This window comes from Odocoileus virginianus, chromosome 10 (genome assembly GCF_023699985.2).
Source record: "Odocoileus virginianus isolate 20LAN1187 ecotype Illinois chromosome 10, Ovbor_1.2, whole genome shotgun sequence".
NCBI lineage: Eukaryota > Metazoa > Chordata > Mammalia > Artiodactyla > Cervidae > Odocoileus > Odocoileus virginianus.
This window is the reverse complement of record NC_069683.1, coordinates 26312303-26333017: the sequence shown is the minus strand read 5'-3', so window position 1 is coordinate 26333017 and position 20715 is coordinate 26312303. Positions and strand designations below refer to the sequence as shown.

The window sequence follows — 20715 nt, the reverse complement described above, 5'->3', positions numbered from 1 at the left end:
TTTATTTCAATTTTTTAAAAAGCTGTTATATTTTTTGTTCCCATCAAAGCACTGGCATTAAGTATGAAAACCACATATAGAGCAGAGTTTTATAAACTGTGATTGTTCATCTCCAGTGTGGTGCTTCATCTATTTTTTAAAGTTCTCAATTTAGAAAAAAAAAAAAATGGTTAAAGAATCAGCAATGTGTAGGTTAACAGAATAGACTTAAAATATAAATTAAACCCAGTTCTTATTCATGTGAATAATTTTCCTAAAATTGCATTGTGTTTTCTGTAATATACCAACCCAGAGAGATATTTTATCACCCATCTGAATTTTTTAAAAATCACCATGGAAGTATGGGAAAAATAAATGTATTTTTCTGATATATTAATAGTAACTAAAACTCATCCTTATTGCAGTTCAAGTTATAGATATACTTGTGGACTTATTTTTTATGTAGTTCCTTTATTAGTGTAAGATGTATACATATAGTTTCAGGGTTTTAGAATAGAGTGTGAGTATTACTAAATCCCTTTAATTGACATAAGTTTGGGAATTTTTTTTGACTAGCTTAGAAGTAAGAAATGTGTTCCCACTTCTATTTTTTCCATAGCTTTTCAGATAGTTTTTGCCTCATTATTTTTAAATATAATCAATTATTCTTTGTGTGAGGTATTAATATTTAATTACAAATTCTAGTTAATGTTGAAAGAAATTGTAAGATATTTAAGATACACTTTTAAAATATACAAGGCAGTTAATAGATTTAGAATATAAACACATAAATATTAGTATTACTTAAAAATAAATTTATAATGATAACTCAAAGATGCTTGTTGTAATTTTTTCATATGCTTATAATATGCTCTGTAATTTACAGATATTTAATTGGGTAATGATTTGATGTGTTAACTTAAACTGATTTAGAGCAAATAATATCCCTTTAGGGCATAAGTTAGAGTGAAAGACAGAAGAAAAAATACCACTCCTTGATAAATTTTTAAAGGAAAAACATCTTTTCATCATCATTTGTTAAACTGTGAAACTTGTCACATTGAACTTTAGGGACCATTTGATGATCTTTTCCCGCATATCATGCTTTCGTTTACTTTCAGTGCCTTGAGAAATTTTTGTGCACTTCTGTTAGGGGAATCAAATAGAAATGTACAAATATGTCTATTTCATTTCATTCAGATCTTTAAAACTTAGAGAATTAACCCTGCATTACAGTTATAAAATCACTTTGCTCCATTATTTCATTTTGGAGCATAATTTTACATATACCAAAAGAATGTTCCCAAAGTATACCTTCAGACCCTGGCTGAAATGACCTCAAGCTTCAGAGTTTCTACTTGAACCAGAGTGACTCTTCCTGCTACAGTGAAAACTTGAGGCAGGATTTAGCCAGTTTGGTATATCAGGTTGTTGGTTCTTCTACATTTCAAGGATCTTTTAGACCTCCTTGTAAAAAGATTTAACTTCAATGGTTAAGTTAAGTGGTGGGGGAAAAAATCCTCCACGTATAAAAGCAAATGAGTTTTTAAAGAATAGAAAACAATCTCCATGAAAATTAAACTAAACTCTTGTTAACATTTCCTTTAAAACATGCATTTTGATTAAGCCAAATAAACAAACACCAAAAAAGTCCCTAGAAGTAGGCATAATCATTTATCTATATACTCACAAATATTTTGCTCTTTTCTGATCATCTGTATTTTTTCTTGCTTTATTTGCTTCATGTCCTTTAACTTTTTTCCCTCATTATTCATGGAAAGGTTTTCTACCTAAGACTAAATTGATTCTTTACTTACTTCTTATCTGTGGAGTCACTTCAGCAGAGAGTTACTCTTTGGAGTTAGGTCCTCATCTCTAATCTGTATCCCTTGGCTAGAGCGCTGGGTCTGGTGCTGCCCCATCTCTGCCCTGAGGCGTGCAGAGAGAGGGTTCTTGCTCTGCCCAGCCTGCTCACTGAGCTCCCTTTGAAACTGGTGAGGAACGAGCTCTGTGAAGGGGAGAGATAGATGGACTGGGTAACTATTTGAAACCAGTGTAATTTGTAAATTTGCCATCCACTTTTAAGTGAAAATTGGAGTAGAGGTTTCCAGGGTTAACATGCTTTCAGAGATAAAAAGGAAAATGGAAGTTTTCATTTCATTACTGAGGGTTCTGATACGAAAGGATTTTGTGCTAAATTTTACCAAGATTTCAACAATTAATCTATGTCCTTAAAATATTCATAATATTGCCATGTTATGTATATTTATATGTATAAACATGCACACTCAAATACACATGCACACAATAGCACTTTTTAAATAATACTACTTAATATCACCTGGCTTTTAATTTAAGTTTGGAGCAAGTGAAATATACACTACCTAGGAGAGCATACTTTTGACCATGAGGAGTGCAGAAAATCACTACTACAATTGATACTTCTCATTCATTATGAAAAATTTTTATACTGTCAGTATAGAGAAAGCCACATTTCATTTTGCCAACCAAAACTGTACTACCTAACTGCTTTTGTATAAAAGCTAATACAACTTGTCAAAAATAGCCCTCACTATACCTTGAACTGGTAAAAGCAGTTAAGAACAGTTTGGCGAAGATAAACCATAAAGTTAATTTTTGTATTATTTTCATTTCATTCACATTCCTACCAGGTAGGCTTTATCAAATACCTATAGTAAAGGAGAACTTGTTCATGCATGCAGAACAAAATAAAATAAGATTAAAATCTTCAGGAAATCAGCCTGCTTCAAAAAACCATTAATGTGTACCTATCCCTCAAGCTTTACAAATGTGTTAATTGTCATATTTCAGTCATGTAAATATGTTTCAGCGTAAAGTAACCAAGATTTCCTGTTGTATAAGCACTGCTATCTGGGGGTGTGGGGGTAGGGAGGGACGAACAAGGACTAAATAACACACTGTAATGAAACCTGCCTTTGGGCAGCACATGCCTCAGTTCTGAATGCCCAGAAATACTTCACAGACGCTCCAGGCTGCCTAGCAATGGGGATTTCTAATTCTGGCTAGCTTGACAAAGTAAATACAACTATTGAACATAAGGCAGTTCCTAATAAAAAACAACAATTCCCCCTTGTAAACACCTACATTTGGCCCCATTAAAAATTCTTTCTTCATACCCAGAAACTCACAGACCCTTAAACGTGGGGGTCTCAAAGTAACTAAAGAGCAGTTGGGAGATTTAATGCTGTTGAGATGTTGTCCGTTGCCATTTCTACCGAGTCCTTCATACCACATCAGGGCTTTGTGGAGCAATGTTCTTTCTGCATTCTCTGGAGGACATTATACAAGCAGGCACATTGGCCATTATGCTCCCAGCCTTCATTCATGGATGGCCAGAAGGAAATCCATATATGTTCATATTTATGCTATGCTTACCTCCAAAAACTATATGGTTGAGGGAGTGTTCAACCAAAGCTACCAGTGTGGAATTATTTAGTGGACTGAAATTAGTGTGATAACTTAAGCCATTATCTGAATTAAAAATTCTCTGATTCCTGCTTTTTCATATGTTAGAACTCATCTCTTCTATTAGCTATGTATCAGTCAGACCTCTGCCAGTCCCTAAGTGAAATAGTGGAGTAGTCTTAAGAATCTCTTAGTTTTAGGGATCAACCTTGAGCTTACACACACGTTTATCTGCCAACCGTTTACTGAGTAGAAGGCTTCATTCAGATTACAGATTACAAAATTCAAACATTAGTTCTAGTAGACAAAAACAGATTGTTACCTTTTGCCACCTCCAGACTAGTTTCCATGTGTTTTAAAAAGAAAAGGGGAGATAAAAAGGAATTCTCCTACAGTTAGTAGTTTGAACTTATTTCTAAAAGAAGGTGTTTTTTTTTTTCCAACCTCAACATTCAGATCTAAAAACTCTATATGTTCCTAAAATATCTTACTAGTCTTAAGCCATCTGAGGGGTAGTACCAATATATTGCAGCTAAAATGTTTCCTCACTTGTCTCGGGTAGAAAAGGGGCCTCCTGGGCAAAGCAGGACTGAAGGGCCTGTCAAAACGATGGTGTCTCCACAGAAAGACCTCAGGCTTCTTCCACTTGCTGCCAGAGCAGCAGTAGGCCCTAGATCTCAAGAGTCTCTCAGCTTGGCCCTGCTGAAACTTAATTCAAATTCTGCACACTCTGGAGCTTATATGCTCCTGCCTGCATTGTGTGCTCCAGAGCCCATACAAGCCTTGGGTTAAGCAGAGCTGGAGACCCGTCAAAAGGTTGCCAGAGTGAGAAGCCCCGCTACAATTCAAGAAGAATGAATAGGAGGGAGTCCGTTTGGGGAAATATGAGGAGTCTCATTCAAGCCATAATGCACAGCCAGAGGATCACAGTGACCATGGGGAACTTAGCCACCCCATTCCTTTCTCCTTTATCCATCCCAGAGAAGAGGCTCATGAGTTGGGGGGGTGGGGGGAGCAGTGTCTTTCATAGTTTCTACCATCCAAGTTTAGGTAACAGTTTAAGTCACCTTATTCCAGCTGTTACCTAAATGATATATTTTTTTTTTTAGTCCTGCTCATGTTAGAACATTAATGAGAATAAAATGTGCAAAAAAAGAAAAAAAACAAGGAGAGACCCAAAGATAAGAAAAAGATACTGCCTTTAATTTGTGTAGAAAATAATACTATTTTCAGGAAAGTTCTTCAGGAAAAATCTAGTTTGTTCTCCATCGTTTTATGACATAGAGGAGGAAAGTAACATGACTTCCCATATTTTCAGTGTCTGACAATTCAGTAACCTTGAAACTGAAGCATGGTGATATTCTTAGTACTGTGTGGCCCAAAAGATTCTGACTCACGTCTTAAGAGGATTAAGTGCAGCAAACCATCCCCACCAACAGCACCACTGCGAGCACTTCACACTGGGCCCAACCCCTCTGCCTGGAACCCTCCCACTGGGCACGCATGAGCCTGGGAACCACCACTCCCCACAGGAGGGCGGTGGGAGTGGGAGGATCCTGTGGGTCACCTAGTGACTAGAATGTTTTTTCTGAATCAGAAGAAAGGCTCTAGAACAGCCTGTGTACACCGCTTTTTTAGAAAATTCTGCCTTTAATAGAATACACATGTGTGCCACAACTGTTCTCTGTTGTTGAAAATGTTCCCTTTGCCTGAAAGTTTCTTTTTCCATGTCTTGTGATAGTCCTTTCTGCAAATTTAGATCTTAGCTCAAATGTATCCTCCAGAAAGGTTTTTACCAATTAAAATAGTGGGTAAGCCAAATTGTTCATTCAGGTTTTCCTGTTAAAATGTTATGGAAAAACCCAAACGAACATTTTGGCCAACCCAAACAGTATCCCTGGGCAGTATCGTATCACCGTATTTCATTTCCTTAAAATACCTCTCACTCTCTGAGTGATCTTCTCTATTTGTTGGCTTTTCTATATGTTAGCTGTCTCTCCTTGAGTCGGTAAGTGTCTGTGTATTGTCCCTTTCTGAAGTTGTTTTTTGGACGTAGAGATTTTGCCTATCTTGTTCCCTATTTTATCCTTAGTGCTTACAAAAGGTCTGGTGCACAGAGTACAAATGTGGGCTTTGAAGCCAGAATACCTGAGTTCAAGTCCCGTTTGAATATCCTGAAGTTGAAACATCACTTCTGCTGTTTGCAGACTTGGTCACATGTTCCACAACTAGCTGAAAGGGAAGCTTGGAAGTGAAGCCTTTTCAGGATGGCCATATATTCATGGGTTCTTCTACTCAAGTAGAAAGGCAGAGTGGACACTGGAGATCAGTGATCAGTCTCTGACATAGTCTCCAACCCTTTGGAACCCCAGTATCCAGCATAGCCTCTTCCCACACATTACCTGCTCTTCAGGAATGAGTGAGGAATCCTGCTGGTGAGGAACTGCAAAAATTTTTCTGCCCTGGCTACAGAGGAGTGTAGCTGGGTTTGCAGCCCTCCATCTGCTCTCGAAGGAACTCCTTTGTCCACTGTCCTCCGTGTCCCTTTAGGAAGTTACTCCTTGTCTATTCCCAGTGACAGCTACATGAAGTCGCTATGAGAGTGTGTGCCCTTTGGGGGCTGCACCGATTTTATTTGTTTGTATTCATTTATTTATGTATTCATAGCTGTGCCAGGTATTAGTTGCAGCATGCGGGAATCTTCTATCTTCGTTATGGCATGCCAGTTCCTTTAGTTGGTGGCATGAGGGGTCTTTTAATTGTGGCATGCAAACTCTTAGTTGTGGCATGTGGGATCTAGTTTCCTTCTGCATTGGGAGCACAGAATCTAAGCCACTGGACCACCGGGGAACTCCCTGAAGGCTGCAGTTTTTCCATCCCACTTATAGATAGATCGGTGGGTTCTTTGGTAGCTCAGCTGGTAAAGAATCCACCTGCAGGAGACCTGGGTTCAATCCCTGGGTCAGAAAGATCCCCTGGAGAAGGGATAGGCTACCCACTCCAATATTCTTGGACTTCCCCTGGTGGCTCAGCTGGTAAAGAATCTGCCAGCAATGCAGGAGATCTGGGTTCAGTCCCTTGATTGGGAAGATCCCCTGGAGAAGGGAACAGCTACCCACTCCAGTATTGTGGCCTGGAGAATTCCATGGACTAAATAGTCCATGGGGTCACAAAGAATTGGACGTGACTGAGCAACTTTCACTATAGATAGATCAGATTCCAGGACCTAAGATTCTGTAGGCATTGAAAAATATGTCATAGACTCTTGGCTTGTTTCTTTGACAAAACAACCCCCTCCAAATTTTATGAGGTTGCCAGTCGATTTGCTTCTCTTCACTTCCACATGCAAGTAATCAGAGCCAAAAAGTTGTCCAGACATATTGATAGTTCTAGCATTCAGCTGCAGGAAACAGGTCCCATCTAATTATTTCATGCAGTTGGGAAGTTGATACCACAAAATTGGGAGCCAGTGAAATAACTGGAAGGACTGAGGGATAATGCCACCAAACTGGCCTCCAGGGAGGCTGCTGCCTCTACCAAAGTCAGTTAGGTGAGGAATTAGGAGGTCGCAACTAGAGCTACTCCCTGAAAGTGCCCAGTTCCGTGACTGCAGTCCTAGGGCTAGAAACTCCCCAAGGCCACTGCTGCCAGTGCCTCTTGGCCCCCAGGAAGCAAGTCACTGGACACTGAAATTGGGTGAGCCTCCCTTCCCACAGCTGACTCTCTGCTCCTCTGATGCCTGTGAAGCTAGTAACTAGGATGCAAAAAAAAAAAAAAAAACACCCACTATCCCTGCAACAGTGTTTGCCAATTGCCACAGTAAAAGTAGCAGGAAGGTAAGTACCTGCTTCTTTTCCACCTTCTGAATCTACTACAGCTGTGGATAAGCCTAATTCATACCTTTCCAGCCTCTTACCTGCAGGCGGACGCACCACAGGGAAGTTGAAATGGGCGCCTGTCCACCGCTGCTCTCATCTTGGAAGATTTGAGTCTTATTTTCTGGTCTCTCTGTTCTGCCTATACCCCTCCCTTTCATCTCACTTGTAACTAGCTTGAAGCAATCTGAAATAATTGACTTGAGAAAGAAGGCAGCACCCTTAATCTGACTGTTGTCTCTGGCTCCCATTTTCTGGGCAGCCTCTTAATGAGGCATTTCACCGCGGCTCAGAGGCACAGACATCTGTGAAGGTTGCCTGCTTTGGTGTGCAACTGCAGAAGTAGCTGGGCTTTCTCAACCCTCTGATGCCCCAGATTACAAGCTTTTGGTTGGTTTAGGCTGTGAGCTGCAGGCAGGTGCCTCCTTTAATAGAACTGTCATCCCTCTACCTCTCCTAGCACATTCTATGGCTCCAGCCTAAGTTCATTTCTCTTTTGTAAATAACTTTGCCGAAAGTGGCAAGAAGCCACTAACACGCCAATATTCTGAATTTCTCCAACATTTCAACTAGAGCCACTGACTAGGAGATATGAGGTTTGCCTTCCAAGTTGTCACAAGCCTAATGAGAGTCATCAGCTTTCCAACCTGCGATACTGACCTCACTGCCCACCTTCTAACCACTAAGCCAATCTAGATTTTTTTTTTTTAATCCATTTTTTGGGTAGCAGATTCTCTATAAACAGGATATAGGTTAGGCTGTTATTAAAGAAACTCAAAAAAGCAGTGGCTTAAATAATATAGAACACATATCTTATAAAAGCCCAATTTGGTGACCCAAGGCTCTTTGGGTGGTCAGGTGGTGCCTGACCCTAATAGCTTAGGAGACCCTAAGCTATTTCTGTGGTTTTGCTCCACCCTGCTCAGCCGGTAGCTTCCATTTGATGGTCCAGGATGGCTGCTTCAGCGCCTGCCCTCAAGTCCACATTTCAGTGAGTGGGAAGAAGGGAAGTTTAGCTTGTCCCCAACATTGTGGAGCTTAGAGCAAGAATGCAAATAAAGGGCCACATAATTACATGTCTAGATATTTAAAAGTTATCAAGCCAACAAATCATTAACTATATTTTATTTTCCTTTCTTCACAAGTATACCTTCCTGGGAAGCTAAGTTTAAATTTAAGATCAGGGTTCCACTCCAGAAGATGGAGACATAGGAGGAACTGGCCTACAGCTTACCTCCTTTCTCTCCCCACCCCTGCCTCCTTCCCACACAGAAGCAGGCAATGTGATGTGCTTGGGGACACCCGACCTGCACATTCAAACTCCGTCCACACTCCCCACACACAGCCATCCCTGGGTTCCTGCTGGGGCTCCAGGGTGTGCACACAGATAACGAATTTCACCCACAAGGGACAGACCTGGGAAAGAGACCTGTGCAGGCTTTGTGGCCATTTGCACAGGGAGCTCTGAGGCCCTGAGTACCCAGAGTGTGTCCTACAGAGAAGGGTACATGCTCTAGATGGGCATAACCCCTCCACCCTGGTTAACTCCTCACCCCACGGGGGGAGGAGCATCAGTGCCCAGTGAGGCGGGGGGACCCTCTTGCTGGGATTGAATAGTGATGCCAAGGGAAAGGGAAGTGAATGGCACTTCCCCCTCTCTAAGGATCTGACCTTGAACTTAACCATGGCACTTCTGCTCAAGATGTCACCGGAGCCTAATCACAGCCTCATCTATTGGCCAGGGAAGCTGGGAAGTGTGGCCTTTATTCTGGGAGGCCATGTGTCCCACTCAGAGATTTTTTTTCACTCTGCAAAGGAAGAGAATAGATATTGGGAGTAAGCTAACAATCTCTGCCACAGACACATGCCTTTTCACAAATCACACTTTTGTTTAGACAAGTGAGTTCTTCACAATCTGCTTTCAGAGAGGTGAGCTTGGAGGCAAGACAATACTGTCAGTTATAATTGACGGTCAAAATAATTGCACACCTGAGCATTTTTCAATGGGCAGCCAATGTGCAATGTTCCAACTCTGAAATTTTGTCTAATTTTCAGATCAGTCAGGAAGAACCAACTGAATTTTTTTCAATTCACAGGATATAGCATGGTTATGAGATTCAATAGAACAGTTTAAATCGGCAACCCTGAGAATGAATTGGATCTTAAACAGAAGTGAAAGCTAAAACCTTGACCATGCTTTGGCAGAATTTTTTCCAGACATATTCAGCCACTATCAAAGGTACACTTATCCAAAAAGAGCAAAAATATGATTCTGACATGATTTCCACTGCCCCATTCATGTATAAGAATAACACAGAATTCACCAAAATTAGGCAGATGTATCTTCCACATTATAAAATTGTAACCAGATGTAGAGTAATTACAATATACCATTATATTGTAATTATGTAATGATCATGAAATAATATAAATGTAAGAATGTGAAATATAATAATTATATAATAGCATATAAGATTAATTTTTTTTGCAAGTTGAAATAACCCTCTGAAATCTTGTGAAGAAATAATGGTGATGGCACTTCTGGTGGTCCAGTGGTAAAACTCCACACTCCCCATGCAGGGGGCCTGGATGTGATCCTTGACCAGGGTACTAGATCCCGCATGTCACGACTGAGACCCAGTGCAGCCAAATAAATAAATAAAAATGACCTTTTTTAAAGTGGAATTCTCCCTTCATAATAGTGATAAATGGACCCCAAATTGCCTCCTTTAATACAAAGTCATGGATTTTTTCACTGACCCAGAAGCCAGGCACCCGATGTGCCCCATTTTCACTGTTGTATTACTGAGTGTGAGGGAAATTGTTTAGACTTTTTAAAATTGTATTTATTTGTGGCTGAGCTGGATCTTCATTGCTACGTGCAGGCTTTCTCTAGTTGTGGTGAGCGGGGGTTCCTCTCTATCTGCTAACCTCTAGATACGCAGGTTCTCATTGCAGCAGCTTCTCGTTGCAGAGCACAGGCTCCAGGATGCATGGGATTCAGTAGTCGTGGTGGGGCTTCATTCCCCATGGCACGTGGGATCTTCTCAGACCAGGGATTGAACCTGTGTCCCCTGCATTAGCAGGCAGATTCTTAACCAGTGAACCACCAGGGAAGTCCTATTTAGACTTTTTAAATCTTACCACAAGCAAAAACTATCACTGGAGTTTCCTTTTATATTTCTTGACAGCACCACAGTAAAGGGCATTGTATAATAAATGCTCAGACTTAGTGACCAGACCTGCTGGCCAAGTCCAATGTTCTGTTTCTGTTGCTTATAAATATATGTTTTTCATTAAACTGGTAGATTCTTTTCCTTGCCCTAATAAGCTCATTTATTTTTATCTTTTTCCATACTATTTCACGGGGTTCTCTTGTGACATATATATAAGTCACCTCAAATGGCTTTTTTGGAGCAAGAAAAGGTATAAATAAATTAGTGCAGTACTTAATAATTCATAAAACACTTCATATCTCATCTGATCCTGGTAACAGTCTTATGAGGGGAGAATCATTCACTTGTGATAGATAAGGATACTAAAGCTAGACAAATGAAGTGACTTCAGTTCAGTTCAGTTGCTCAGTCGTGTCTGACTCTTTGCGACCCCACAGACTGCAGCATGCCACACTTCCCTGTCCTTCACTATCTCCTAGAGTTTGCTCAAGCTCATGTCTGTCAAGTCAGTGATTCCATCCAACCATCTCATCCTCTGTCACCGCTTCTCCTGCCCTCAATCTTTCCCGGCACTAGGGTCCTTTCCAGTTAGTCAGCTCTTCACATCAGGTGGCCAAGGTATTGGAGCTTCAGCTTCAGCATCAGTCCTTCCAATGAACATTCAGGACTGATTTCCTTTATGATTGACTGGTTAGATCTCCTTGCAGTCTAAGGGACTCTCAAGAGTCTTCTCCAGCACCACAGTTCAAAAGCATCAATTCTTCGGCGCTCTTATCTGAGTGAAGTGACTCACATGTGACTTATCTGAGGTCATACTGACAGCGAGTAGAGTAGCAAACTGTCACTGGCTGCCCCTGTGAAAAGACCAGCGTAGAGCCCATATGCTCAAAGGTGTTCATAAGTTTTCATTTAAATTGATTATGTTTTAAAGAAAAAAATCTGTTAGGAAGTATTTTGAAATATTAACCCCTATTTCTATGATTGTGAGTAATGGAAAGTGTGACTTTTCAGGAAATGTCATAAATTTTAAAGGATACAAACAAATCTCTGTTCATTCACTAAAGATTAAAATGTACTACATGAGTTGTTTTCAGAAAACATATGGTGCCCAGTGGTTTGGTCTTGGAAAAATATGAAAAATATAGGTTGATTAAGCTTATTTTAATGGGTATTTACCTACAATTTGTCTCAAATCCAAGTGGTAATCTAGATTCATTATCTTGCCCCGTCTGTCTGGGAACTGTGAGTGCTAAGCACAGGTCTGGCAGGCTGGGAGAAAAGGAATTAGGAAGAGAACTGTGGAGCCAGGAAGCTCAATCCTATATATGATCGGTAGAGTTGCTGATTCAGGAAAGAGCAAAATATAATCAATGGCTCAGCCCAACAGAGGGACAGAGAGGTTGGCAGAGGGGGAAGAATTCCAGTCCAGTTCAGCTTGGTCCCCCTTGAAGCCACAGAGCAAATCACTTCTGCCACTGGTTCTTTGTTAGGACCCAGGGCTTCCTATGGGCCTAAGGGTGCCTTTTGGCAGGAACTCCCCTAATCTGCCAGAGCATTTTGTCAGCCTCGCTGTTTCCTACCTTGTAGCATTGAGCACTGAAGAATTAATGTTTTTGAACTGTGGTACTGGAGAAGACTGTTGAGAATCCCTTGGACTGCAAGGAGATCAAACCAGTCAATCCTAAAGGAAGTCAACCCTGAATATTCATTGGAAGGACTGATGCTGAAGCTGAAGCTTCAATACTTTGGCCACCTGATTCGCAGAGCTGACTCACTGGAAAAGTCCCCAGTGCTGGGAAAGATTGAGGGCAGGAGGAGACAGGGGCGACAGAGGATGAGATAGTTGGATGGCATCATCGACTTAATGGACATGAGTTTGAGCAAACTCCAGGAGACAGTAAAGGACAGGAAAGCCTGCCGTGCTGCAGTCCATGGGGCTGCAAACAGTCAGACACGACTGAGCGACTGAACAACAACAAACCAGTGGGATGAATTGCTATAAAGCACCCCAGGCCTCTGCAGAACCTTGGGAGCTGTCACACCTTCCCCAGGTCCCTTTGCCTACACAGAAATCATCATTCTAGACCAGGCATTCATGGGAAAAAGAGGCAGGCAGCCAGCCAGATAAGCATCTCCTGCCTCAGCAGCACAATGCCTCCCTCCCAGAATCTGGGAAAAGAAAATCAGGTGACAGAATTCTAGCTCAAGATCTAAGGTATGTTTTTGCCCCTGGCCTCAGAACCCCAGGTATAAAATGAGAAAGATGGATACCTTGATTTGGTTTATAAGGTTAGATCTGTACTAGATTATTTGTATAGTCCTGATTTTTTCCATTACTCAGTGAAACTTCAAGACTAGAAGTTTCTATCCCCCCACAGCCTTGCAGCTTTAGTCTAAAGGAGGTCACCGTGCTGTGAGAGAGAGTCTTACCGCATGCTCTTTCAGAAGACAGATCTGGGGTACAGCAGCATCTGAACGTTGACACGTCAAGTGTGTAAATGCTTTGGAAGCCTCAAAGGGAACGTGCCTGACACGCCTGGCGAGCCTGGAACCCACCTCCTCTTCTTCCTCGCGGCTTCACATCGCACTGACATGGGGCACAGGGGGAGGCTTAGAAAGGGAGGAAGCCGAAGCCCCCGCTTGAGAATTTAGGCTGCCCAGTTAGCTTATTCAGGTAGTAGTCAACAAAAGCCGGCAAAATCGCACAGATTCCTATGTTTCCAGGAACCATCCTTGGGCTTTTTTCAGAGGACACGGATGCACAACTAGCTTTTACAGTGTAGCATTTGGTTAGGAGCATTTAACCACATCACCCCAAATTTCTGTGCTCAGAAGTTACACATGAATGGTATTTGACTTTTCTTCAAAGCCATTCAACCTGAAAGATTTCCAAGCATGTCACACGTCACATTTAGCTACTTTTGCAATGAAGGGCTTTTAGCCAGCTGGCTCATGCTCATTGCCTAGAGAAGCAAAGGAAGAGAAATTTTTAGCAAATAGGTAAGCTCCTGAAATAAATTATATTTATGCTGGTTCTGAATAAAGTACACTAGTTTCCCCATTTGGATTGCCAGAGCAATAGGACCTACCAAAATGCATCTTTAAAATGTACTGATTCTACCCTTAAGCAAATCGCCATTTCTGCATGCCAGAATCCAATTCATTATTTAACACCTAGCCCATCTCCGTGAAACTTCCTCTGTTCCCATCCCCCCACCACAATTTCTACTTTTGTCTCTACAATTTTGTGGATGTAACTTGGACTGCTCACTGTGAGGGTTACTTGTACGCTTGTCTCATGCCTGTTATTGGGATATAAGGCAACATGGGAGTTTGGAGGATACCCTGTTCACATATCTTTTCAGAATGCCTTGCTTTGAGTAGATTCTAAATATTTGTTGACTCCAGTTGATTTCCTGAACAGCCTAATCACCATCTGACCTCATCTCTGTGGGGTCCCAACCAAAAGTACACACACACACACATTTTTTAATGGTGACTTTTCTTTAAGTTTCAGAGAGCTTTTAAGTCATGCATGTTCCCTAGTCATTTTTCCTCTGCTCATTAGCAATAACTATAAGATCTTCAAGAAACATTTCAGCTCAGACATATAATTAAATATCCCCTTCCTTGTTGCTTCCTCTCGTGAACATTGTTAGAGTCAACACTGCAGAGACATTCATGACCTCAGACTTTAGAGTCATATGTGTCTTTTAGATTCCTGAGCCCTTCACACTTTTATTTCTACCTGAAATCCTTTCTAAAACTAGGGTATGAAGAAATGAAAAAACTGTTTAAAACAAAGGAAGAAATATGTCTTTCTTTGAATTCTTTTTTATTATTTAAGAAATAGACATTTAATGACTTAATAAGTGACAGGCTGAGTGCTAAGGATACAAATGAATAACACTGTATTTATATTACCTTATGGATATTATATTTTTCTGGACCTCCCTGACATCTTTGTTGATCATATATCTATATAGTAGTCTTTCACCCTAGATATATTTGAATCAACAAACTGAAATCAAGGAAGAATATTTTCATAAGTTATTTTTAATGTTTTAAAATGTTTTGATCTCTGCACACAGCTTGTGTTTACATGACAGTAAACAAGCCTTTTATCAGGAAAGAAACTAGCCAGAACATATGCTAGTGTATCACAATATTTTGACCCCCAAAAAATGTTTTTTTCCCTTTCTCATCTTGATTTTTTTTTTTTCATATCCAAGGGAGTTTTCAAATGAAGGGTTTCAGATAGGCAATCTCCAGGTCAGTTCACCTCGTCAAGGCTTTGCTCAGTCATCAGGGGATGACCCCATCCTGCCCTGCTTACCTTTAGGCTCCCACACCCACTCTGCCTCACACAGCAAACATGTTCCTTTGAGTTTGGATTTTTATGAAACAAATCATGTGGTCTGGGAGCAATGATAATTGAAGGAACTTGATAGAGATCCTTTTGAAAAACCAAAAAGTTTCTTTTGAAATGTGAGTATCTCTCCCTAATTATAATAACTGTTCTGTAATTATGATTAGTTATTGGGTCTACTTAAATCAACCTGTATCTGCAGACAGATAGAAAGGGGAGATGTTCAAAGCTACACTATACTTTTGAAAACATGACCCAACATCATGCATAGAAACAGACTTACCAAGACCTACAGCAGATGTTATGCTGACCTGTCTGAGCATATGAAAAATACTGACCCTTTAATTGGTATCCTTTTTTTCCTTATGTCAGTAGGACATATGTCTATGAAAATGGTTAAGTTCCTTAAAGAAGGTATAGCCTTGAAATAAAAAATCATCAGGTCAACTTTAATAGACAAAGGAAAACAAGCATTTGCAGAAATCCATAATTGCTGAAAAACTACATTCAATTAAAAATACCATCTTGGAGCTCTAAGGGGAAAAAAAAAAGCCAAAAAACAACCCTGCCATTATTATGTGATATTTTTCAATTATGTTTTTATTTGTGCACTTACCATGTTTTCATTTCTACCTAAATAAGAAAAATTGTAACACATTTAGGTCTGGACTCTGGAAATATGCCACTGAGATTCCTGGTCCAGTTTCTGTAATGGCTACAGTTTTTAAATCTAGTAGGAAAAGGATGTGATTATATTGGGCTTTAATCTGAAGAATTGTTTTAGCAGGAATTTTACATGCAAGACTAAATGCTGATCAACAGAGCATAATATTGTATTCTGAAGTGTGCTGGCAAAAGCAAAATTAATGATTTTTTTTCCTTCTTTCTTTCTTTCCCCTGAAATCTTCTGCCACAGCGACTGCATTTGCCTCCAGACTTGTCAGACACTGTGAGCCGCTCAAGCAAACAGGATCTGGCAGAATCCGCCAAGCTGCTGGGCCCAGGCTGTGGCATGACGGCCGGAGGCAAGAAGCACCTGGACTTCTAGTGACTCCTCCTTAGTCATTGCCTGCAGAATTCTGTGACACCCTAATTATGATTGCTAATAGCTTATGTAAATATTTTTCTTAACAATGTGACCCTCCAGTCCTTGAAAAATACAGTTAGGATTGTAAAATGAGGCCACCGTTCTTCATTATTTTAACCAACTCTTTATACAGAAATAGTACAGCAGAAATACTTTCACTTTAAAATTTTGTTTTATGCTATATCTGGTAAAGAATTTTATTTTTAAATAAAAGCAAATAAAATGTTCGAAATTCAGGACACCTTACAGTCATCATTAAGCGTATGTGTATATAAGGCACTTGGTTCACAGCAAAGTGCATGTTACAGCAGGTGGCATATAAAACATTATGAAATTCAAAACTGTGAGAAACATATTTTTCTCTTCATTTCTGAAAGAGACACCTCCCACCAAAATTGCTATTATGAGATAAGAACTTTGCTACTATATGAAGACTAAAATAAATTTGCATCTACATATCCTATTATGAAATTGATGCAAATAAGATATTTGGGGATGAAGAATCCATTAAAAAAAGTCTACCACAGTATTTAATAAATGTAAAGAACTTGAGTAATAGAAAACTTAGACAAAGAGATGGTCTCTGTTTAAATAGAGTCCACACTATGAAATTATGTCAACAGACATAATTCAAGATTGAAATTCAAACTGACAGCTACATGAATGCTAGGATACTGGGGAAAAACATGTATGGAAGCTTGGCGAGAGATTTTTACAAAACATAGGTCTGAGACAAAGTATAAAACTGAAGGTAACTCAAATTTCTATTGCATCAGGTAAAACCCTAAAACCCTTTGTTAATTATGAACATTGGTAGATGTGTACATTTATAACCATATAAACATGTCTTTGGGGATATATAACATATTGAACTAGTTTTCATAGGAAACACCAGTTTTTTAAATCATAGTTCCATGTTCTCAAAGCTTCTGACAAATAGACAAAAAGTAAAAGTTTAAAAGTAACTTGCATATTTAAGTAATATGCAAGTAACCCACTGTAGCATAAACACATACTGTATAAGAGTCTCAGTTTTTAAAAAGCTGTTTAACATCTGTTAGGAGAAACTGAATTTTCAAAATACATTTCCAAATATATTAGACTATCTTGAAGCAGTTATATCTAGCACTATTAAGCAGTTTGCTTTTAATATACCACAAATTATGCTTTATTTGTTCTTGACAACATTGCAGAAAACAAAGACTAGGTTTTTAAAACTGTCTAACCAATATGATGAATGTCAGTCACTTAAAAAAAACCCACTGTAGCATAAACACATACTGTATACAGCTTTTATTCAGAATTAGAATAATTGAATCAATGACAGTGATTTGCCAGGATGTCAAATCTCTCCATCATATCCTGTCACTACCAGTTTATTTTTTGTGATCGAAATCAAAAAGACAACTATTTTGTCACCCGCTATCTCATTAGTACTAAAAATCAGGTTTCTTCTATTTTTTTAGGATGTCTGGTTTATTTTTTTCACTTCTTTTAATTCGAAAGACACAAATTCTTCCCCATTTTCTTTTCAAAATAAAGTTTAAGAATTGATCTGTCAGTTAAAATTAAAGGGCTTTTATATTAAGGAAAGGTGCTTTTAAAATTTAAAGCAACTTCAAAAAAATCAATTTAGTCCATAGATGATAAATAATACGCAGATTCTCCACAAAAGCTTTGCTATGTCCTTTGAAAGCATTATGAACAATCTGAATAAAGTGAATATTTTAGTAGGGTTATTATTTTAATAAGTCTAACCTTTTCCTTACCGTGTTGTGATTCATTTTATACAAACACACAACGGAACAATTACATAGCATTTGACTCTGAAAAGGAAATGTGAGGTCATCGAATATGAAAATTGCTTGTCAAAAATACTTAGCAGGTCATTGATTTACTACCCTAGCTAACACATCTATAAAATTAACGACCAATTACTAGTTAATATATGCCTTGCAAATAGATAAATACTATAAAAATTGAATGTGCATGTTTAAACCCTTATTTTAAATAAACAAGAAACTTTTAAACTCAGTAAAAGTGCATTCTGAACAATGATAGTACCTGGGCTTTCCAAAATTCAGATCAAGTGCTTTGGTGTTCTGATTTACTAGGCAGGTTTTGTTAAAATAAGCTACTGGAACAGGATGTATATTTTCATTTTCCTCTGATAAAATGATAAAAACCCACTCTAAACATGTGTTTTGCTTCTTTCTGGAAACTTGTCAGTTATCCATATGCTAATAACTTACTACATTAAAATACTGGCCTTCAATAATGCTACTGTAGGTATACAAATGATTTTGATATATTATGAAATGTACACTATTAACAGATTCTATTTTTCAATTATCAGCTTGTCTCAAAGATATTTAAGTTAACAATGTCAAACAGTGTTTGAAATGTCCTCATATCTTGTGTTTCTAAAACTTCTAAACCCTCTATGGTATTCATTTCTTACGCTAGATTTGCCTTTCTTTAACGTGAGGTAAATATTTTGACTGCTAGAGTCTGCTCAGGTGCTGGGGTTCTAAGACCTCTTGAATTTCTTTTTAGTAGCCACCAATTTCCACTTTTCCATTTATTCTTTATCTCCACCTCCAGAATCTGCGCATACTAACACTAGACAAAATAAAACTACTTCAAAAGGAAGCAACACTCTGCAATCAATTCCCTGTCTATCTTTTAAAGAATCAGACACACAAATGCACATACAAAGCAAAAGTTGAGAGGGAGCCCTATTCATTTGTTTAAGCCCATTATGAACGTCATTTCTAAAGCATCATGTTAATGCTTTCCAAAGATAGTCACCATCAACACCACCTAATTTAAGCAATACTAACCCTAAATACTTACACTTTGAACTTTAAAACTGAGCAGGGAAGTCATTCAGAACCAAGGCAAAAAAAAGTTGTTTAAATAAGAAACAGTTGAAGTTTATTCTTGAAGAACATAAAAAGGAAGAATTTGTGTTTAGCCTTGGTGAGCCAAACATTATACGAAGAGGAAAACCCTTTTTTAAAAAAATCTTGGTTACATTAAGGCCCAGAGCAAAAAGAAATAAGCAGAATATGGACACCATCCTAAAATGACATAAATTCACAAAAGAAAGCTGAATCTTGGAATAATATTGTATGAAAGACTTAGGAAACCTAGTAGTGATTTTTCTTTAAAAGGAGGAAGAAATGATTACGTGAGCCATACCAAAAGCCAATTTTCAATTTAAGAGGAGGCACAGCTTTGGGGTGGGGAAGGAGGGATATTCTGAGAATTCATTATGGTGAAAAGCATTTGTTTACTTGGAGTAATTTGAATGTTCTTACTCAACATTCAGCTCAAATTCTGTTCACCTGGTCTCCTTAAGTCAGTCAAGTCTGGAGAAAAATCTCGTGATTCTACCAAGGACATCACAAATAGATGGCCACCATCCTGGAGGATGGCATCAAGGCATCCCTGAAGAGTTCCCATTCATAAATATATAAATATACCTATCAATAAATAAATAAAAGTTATTTCAAGAATGAGTAAAAGGCCACCTCTGGGCACAGCTTCCACACTGTGCCTGCCATGCTGTCCCCGGGGGTGTGCCTGGAACTCCATTCAAAAGGACAGCTCATCTCCCTAGGGTGAGGGCAGAAGGCAGAAGGCAAGGCAGCCGACCCTTCCTGCTGGACCAGAGGGCATCTACAGCTGAGCGGTTGCATCAGACTAAACCAGGCTGCGGAGCCACTGGCAAGCCTGACCCTCTGAGGACGTGTATACGTGCCTAAGTGCACACAGGCAGCTCCTCTGCGCCACAACACTCCCCTTCTCCTGTCCTCACCTCCTGCACCCAAATGTCACAGCCAGCTCTCCAAAGTCTCTGCTTCCTGCCCAGCAGAGCTGTGGGCCAGGACCGGCTGCCTGACCCTGGCCCAAATCATAACCGGTTGGAAACCATCCCTTCTTGCAGTGAGGAGGTGAGGCAGCCAGCAGCCACCACACACACTCACACACAGCCCTCCTTGGACATTTCCCCCGACACGTGTTCCTCCAGGAATGCAGGTGGCAAAATGTCAAGAGGAGGAAATACCTGCACAGGTACACCAACAGTACATATGTGTACGTGCTCCTCTGCAGAAGTGTGCATGCATGCAATGCAGACGGGATCAAACTGCACACACATGTATAGAAATGGCAGTCACCGTGTCAGTGTGCGGCAAGTCTGGTGGCATAAAATTATTAATAAGCATATGCCAGAGAGATCAATCACAATTATCTGTTCACAAGTATATTCTTTAACTAGAAAATAGTAGATATTGAACTAGAAGATTATTTTTTTGTAAAGTCTCCAATTAATTTCTCTATTTCTGATTGTTTGCCTTCGGGGGTTAAAAACAAAACAAAAAAGAGCAGAGTACAATTCAGTGGAAGCGTGTCTTTGTCCCCAGAGGGTTTTGCCTGTGCAGGCATTTAATCTAGACTGCCAGACCCCCAGCCTTTGACTGAAGCGTGCAGAAGAAAACTTATCCATATTGACTTATATGTTACACAGAACAGACAGAAATAAAAGTCTCAGACAGGCCTCTTTCACCCAACAAAGGCTCATTTTTTTCCATCCTTTGCTTGGGCTCAAGCACTCCTGCCCTGCGTGCTGCCACTTTAAACATGATCAGATCTGTGCTTCATTGCAAATAACAACTGACCAACAATGGGCCCTGCTTCATAGATTTGGGAATGTTTGGCTTAAGCTGCCAATGACTGAAGGCCTTTAACTCCCACCGGCCAGTCACAGTCCGCTTT

The 20715-nt window shown here is 39.6% G+C and overlaps 1 protein-coding gene across 3 annotated transcripts in view; it reads left to right on the top strand.

Annotated features, from left to right (window-relative positions):
* Nucleotides 1-18129, top strand: part of ELP4 (elongator acetyltransferase complex subunit 4) — a 223181-nt gene extending 205052 nt beyond the window's left edge. For all 3 annotated transcript variants that reach the window (XM_070473222.1, XM_070473221.1, XM_070473223.1), the window contains one exon: nt 15763-18129. In XM_070473222.1, the coding sequence (XP_070329323.1) occupies nt 15763-15894 (132 nt within the window). In that variant the 3' untranslated portion in view covers nt 15895-18129. The remainder of the gene's footprint in view (nt 1-15762) is intronic.
* Nucleotides 18130-20715: the final 2586 nt, after the last annotated feature.